The 5,800-nt window shown below is 50.9% G+C and overlaps 1 protein-coding gene across 1 annotated transcript; it reads right to left on the bottom strand.

Annotated features, from left to right (window-relative positions):
• Nucleotides 1–2,892: 2,892 nt before the first annotated feature.
• On the bottom strand, nt 2,893–4,477 carry RD3 (RD3 regulator of GUCY2D). Its single transcript, XM_065935749.1, has 2 exons — nt 4,182–4,477; nt 2,893–3,184 (listed from the first exon to the last, which is right to left on the bottom strand). The coding sequence occupies exons 1-2, from the start codon at nt 4,475–4,477 to the stop codon at nt 2,893–2,895; spliced, it is 588 nt and encodes a 195-aa protein (XP_065791821.1).
• Nucleotides 4,478–5,800: the final 1,323 nt, after the last annotated feature.

Raw genomic sequence — 5,800 nt, 5'->3', positions numbered from 1 at the left:
CAAATTACTGTCATTATTATTTTTGATGTTATTTTTCAAGATATTAGAAAATCTTGGTTGCTCTGGAAGAACTTTAATCAGAAGAATAAAACAGGATCTGAGTAAAGAGCATCCTTAGGCTAATTTGCAGAATTGTTGTCATTTATGTGCCATCATTAACTTACCACACACTAACACTTATGTTTCATAAGCACTCTTTTTAACCAACACTTTATTGTGGAATTAAATAAACAACTATTTGACCAAGAATAAAACAAACTACTTGATTAGATCCTCATTCAAAGAAATAAACTGCAAAGATCATTGGTTGGGAAAAGCTAGGGAAATTTCAATGTGGTTTGGGCATTAGATAATCCTAAAGAATTACTGTTAATTTGGGGAGGAGTGATAGTATTCTACTGTAGTTACAAGCGAAATTTTTCTTATTCCTTTGCAGTGCATTCTGAAATATTCAGGGGTAAAATATTATGATGTCTAGGATTTATTTTAAAATACTTCAGCAAAAAGTAGAAAAGCAAAATGGCAACTTGTTCTTAACTTTTAAACCTTGGAGACGGGCACATGGAAACTCCTTACACTCTCCTCTCTGCATTTCCGTATCTGAAAATGTTCATAAGGCGAAACAAGTGAAAAACAGAAATGACTCACAAAGCAAAAGAAAAGGTTATCAGGAAGTGGTTCCCACGCCCACTGACTCCCTCTAGTGGCCAGGGCTGTTGGGCTGCGTGCAAAGACTAGCCAGTCTGGAGCAGATTCAACCCACCTCCTCCTCCAGACATCACACTCACAAGGAGATTCTCAAACTATTTTGTTCTTCCATTTGTTGTCACTGGATTTATAAAACCAGAAATTTAGGTCTCATTACTCCATTTAATGGCCTGAATCCAGAGGAGTAACTTATGGGTCTGAGTGCCACCAGCTGGGACTTCCTCCAGTAGGTATCTGGGGTTGAAAGCTGGTGGGGTCAGTCTGTGTTGATTGAGGTGGGCAGGAAGGGTTTTCGTGAGAGGCCAAAATGTGTTTATACCAGTTGTTCTTGTTGTTATGATTAAAGTACACACAAACAATAAAACTTAAGTGCAGAACTCCCATCAAACAACGCACACTTGTCACCAAAGAAGTGAACACAGTTTCGGTCTACATTAAAAGTTTAGCAATTGAATGAACGTCTTTATGTCTTAGAATTTGTAAGATATTTAAGGTGTGTATGTTTATTTATGTGATTCTCAACTTTCCCCAATTCAATTAACTCTTTCATCCTATTAGCATTGGGTGAGAGGTTTTCCACCATCCTATAATTATCTTGTTCAGATCTGAGTGAAAATATCCAAAACCAGGTCGTAAAAAGAACTTTTTTCCCCACTAAATTTGGTCAGGGAATATGCAGATTTCCCCCTGCTGTTGAATTGTCTCCTCCTGGCATTTTATTTAGACCTGGGCTCCCCAGCTGGCACTAGTGGTAAAGAACCTGGCTGCCATTGCAGGAGACATGAGAAACTCAGGTTCAATCCCTGGGTCAGACAGATGCCCTGGAGAAGTGCATGGCAACCCACTCCAGTACTCTTGCCTGGAGAATCCCATGGTCAGAGGAGCCTGGCAGGCTACAGTCCATAAGGCGGCAAAGAGTCGGACATGATTGCAGCGACTTAGTGCACAAAATATTAAGACCCACTTGCCTTTTCTGAGCACACACTGATAATTGGGGCCAGACAGGTTCCCCACCCATCCCCCACCCACCCAACTTCAGCCCAGAGTGTGTGGGGAGGCTGCCTGGACTTCCACATCTGCCACTGTTGATCCATGCACTGGATAATCACATGCCCATCACCAAGATCTAACTGGGTTAGAAATGGAAGGACAGTGAAGCCAGTGGGGAGGTTCTAGAATATTTCACTTGGGTACCTTGAGGTCAGTTACAGGTCTGGACATCACTTCTCTGAAGGAAGTCAAAGGGCAGGCACAACCAGGTAGAGAAGGGACCCCGGAGTCAAACACCTGACTTCCTGGAGCAGCAAGTCAGAAGGCCTTGAAGCTTAGCTCCTGGAAGTTTTTGCTGGGAACTGGCCCCTCCCACATGATGACACTGTGGGGTGGGGTAATAGCAACTCACCTCTGCCCCCAGCTACTTCAGACCCCCACACCAGTGCCAAGGTAAGAGATGGGTCAGACAACGGGCAGGTGGAGATCAGCCCTTGGGCTTGTCCCATCACAGTCCAGGACTCACAGATTCAGGGGCAGAGACACATGTGTAAGGGAACAGTCTCACCACCCAAGGGAATCTGGCTGCAGTTAATGGGTGGCAGAAGCCTGCCCCCTTCTGAGCTGGTTAACTCACTCACTAGTTGACAGTGGACCCCTGGTCCCTTCCAGCTCTGCCCACCCACCAGGCTGGGACCCACCGGCTGTGGTGAGCTGCGCGCCAGCCACCAGCAGAGAATGACCACCAGCCAACGGGTCGTCCCTCATCACTATCCGGGGAGTGGGGGCGATGGGACATCCTTAAGTTGGAGTGAGAACTCATGACTTGGCAAAAGGCAGGGCCACTCTTCTGTTTCAAACAGAAGCAGGAGATGGGGAAGGGGTAGTGGTGTGTCTGCTGAGACCCCAAAAATCTCTGCGGGGCCGGGAAAGGGCTGCTCCAGCCGACTTGCGCATGAAAGCAAGAGGCTCTGCGTGCAGCTCCAAGCCCTGACTCTAGGCCTGGCGGTCAGCGGGAGAGGCCGGGTGGGGAGGCGTTGCTCTGCCTTACAGGCATATCTTGGGATGGGCGGTGGCTTTGGCCCCCGCGATGGGGTCGGGGCTGAGTGGGGAGGTTCCAGGACTGGGGATGGTCCAGCCAGCAGTATCATACCCTCCCAGAGGGGGGCCCCGCCCTGAGCAGGGGAGGCAGGATCAGTCCTCCTTCCGTGCCCGGAACTCGGGCATGCTCCAGGCCCGCGGCGGCGGCGTGTCCCGCTCCACGTCCTCGGAGATGGTGTGGATGTCGCTGGCAAAGGGGGCGATGCGCGCGCGGCTCCTGAAGGTGGCCAGGCTGCCTCGGGGGGCCCGCAGGTTCCACTGGCGAGTCAGCCGCTGCGCCTCCTCCTCCTCCTCCATCCTCTCCAGGACCTCCTGCAGCACCGAGCGGAAGAGCCGGGAGACCTCCTGCACCTCCGGCTCCTGCTCCGCCACCAGCTGTCGGAACCTGGGGCAGCGGGCGGCGAGAAAAGGCAGGGCTGCGGTGGGTGAGGTGGTGCGCGACCCCAGGGGCGTCCCTGCGCGCCCCCCGTGGGTAACTCCCAGCTTCTCCACTTGCCCACTTCTGAATCAGAAATCCACCCACCTCCTAACGCTTCAGCCCATCCTGAGGTCCACCTCTGCCACTCCTGGCCTCCGTGAGACTCAGCTTCCCCATCTGTAAACTGGGGTCACGGCTACTTTTTTTGATGAGTTTAATGCGCTAACATAGTGAAAGATACTGGGAGCTGCTTCGGGTTACCGATGTAGTGAGGGGATCCCACTGGGGATTTTTCCTGCACTCACTGGCCAGCGTGATCTCTCTGAAATGTACATCCGATGGTGTCACCGCCCTGTGATCGTCCTTCCATGGCTCCCTGCCACCTCCTGGCTGAAGGCGCGAGCTGTTTGGTTCTGCTCACCAGTCTCCCGGCTCTTTCCTGTCTGCACTGCAGCCAGGAATGCGGTTCCCCAGGGCCCCAGGTTCTCCGGGATCCCTGCGTGTGTTCCCAAGCTGTTTCCTCTGTCTCCAAGTTCTCTGGCTTGGAGCTCCAGAAAGAACCACCGCTAGCAAGTTCATGTAATACCTGATTTCCTGGTATAACCCCGAACAGCACACAAACTCTACATTTGCTAATAGGTTTTTTTTTTTTTTTCCCAGACCGTGGTTTCTATTGCAAATAAACGTGAGTTTTTTTCTGAAAAACAAAACCCCAAAAGCTCAGGTGCCTCTGGGAGCTGCTTCCTGCCTCCCTCAGCCTCTAGCCCTGACCTGGCGACCCATGGCCTCTTCTTCTTCCCGCGGTGCTCCTTCTAACTGATCCCTGGTTCATCCAGGTCCCGGCCTCCAGTCCCGGGAGATTATTAGTCACTGCGGCTCCAGGCCACGGGCTCCAGCCCCTACCGCTGCCCCCGCGCCCCTGGAGCCTGGGAGGGTCCCTGCCTGGTGCCTGGAGGGGAGTTACCTGAGGATGGCGGGCCCACAGTAGGCCGGGTGGATCTTGGCGCAGACGTCCTCCAGCTGCAGCCTCTCGCCGGGGCTGAGGTCGTAGGTGGGCCGCGGCGCGCTGGCCAGCCAACTGTAGTCCACGCGGGTGCAGACCTTCCTCACCGCCTGGCTGCGCTCCCACTGCTGCCGCTCAGCCTCGCGCATCTGCCCCGCCAGCTCCACCATGAGCGTCTCCAGCACCATCTCCGCCGGGCTCCGCGGGGACGGCCGTGGCAGCGCCTCGTTCGCCCGGAGCCACGGGAGCAGGGACATGGCCCCCCTAGGCCCTGCCGGGGGTGGGGGCAGGAGTGCGTCTTCCTCAGCCCCTCTGTCAGCCAAGATGGGGAGAACGGGGTGCTGGGGGGTGGGGAGAGCTGAGGCCCGAGTGAGAAGACCTCCCCCTTCACAGCTGGGCGGCCTCCGGTAGGACGCTTAACCTCTCTGAGCAATGGTTTCTAAGACTGTAAGACAAAGTCGTGCTGTTGTGAGAAGCAGTTGTGAATAAACTTGGGAAGCTCCAAGCACCGCATAAAAGTAAGATAATCTCACGGTCATAAAAGTCCCTAAAGCCTCCAGATGACTGAACCTCCAGATCCTTGGTAACTCCAAACAGATGGAAACATACTGTTAAAAATAAGTCCACAGGCCCCAAATGGAGTCCTGATGCTAAGCCCCACATCACCAAACCAAGACTTAATTAGTTTCACCTCTCATAGGAATCTCCTGATCAGCGCTAGTTAAGTAATCTGCCTGGTAGCCCTCTGCAAGCCCCTAAAGGATAAAAACTTTGCAGCAGTCAGTTTGCTTTTTTTCTTTTTGTAACATCCTTGTTCTCACTCCCTTTCTGACTATAAAAGTCTTTCATTTGGTATAATTCCTCAAAGCTCCTTAATATTTGCTAGATTTGAATAGATTTTTTTTGCTCAAATAAACTCAAAAAAATTTTAATATGCCTCAGTTTACCTTTTAACAATACTGTATGGCTAAGCATAATCTTATCCCTATGGTTTAAGGGGAAATAAACACACATTCAGAACAGATGTTTTCATAACAGGAAATGCCCCCAATCTGTTGCTGAAAAAAAGCTGAAGATTATATGGGACTGATATTGTCCTGTAAATGATACAACTTACCTACCATTCATTCATTTATTCATCATTCATCAGGCAGAAGCATTAATCAAGCACAGTGTACACATCTGCAGAGGAACACAAGCGTGATAGCGTGTCTAGACCCTGCTCTCCAGCAGATATAAGACTTGATAAGTAAAAGCCATAATTTAAGTGGAAAGAGGTAAATGTGGCTGGTGAAGCATGAAGTCAGTATTGCTGGGGTAGGGACGGGGAAGGAGTGGTTCTGGATGATGAAAGGGGTTTTGGAAAGCTTTGTGGATGAGAGAATGCTGAAGGGTGAGTACAGCCTTCAGACACACGGACTGATGGAGCAGACATCCCAGGTAGAGGATCCTGCCACGGTAGAAGGTGAGATGTGTGACAAGGATCCTAACTCATCATCATATTCCCACAGGGTCTTGCTCAGTACAGGTTTGATGAATGACTGAATGACTAGATGGATGGATAAGTGAATGATGGATGA

Source organism: Muntiacus reevesi, chromosome 5 (genome assembly GCF_963930625.1).
Source record: "Muntiacus reevesi chromosome 5, mMunRee1.1, whole genome shotgun sequence".
NCBI lineage: Eukaryota > Metazoa > Chordata > Mammalia > Artiodactyla > Cervidae > Muntiacus > Muntiacus reevesi.
This window is presented reverse-complemented; position numbering and strand designations above follow the sequence as displayed.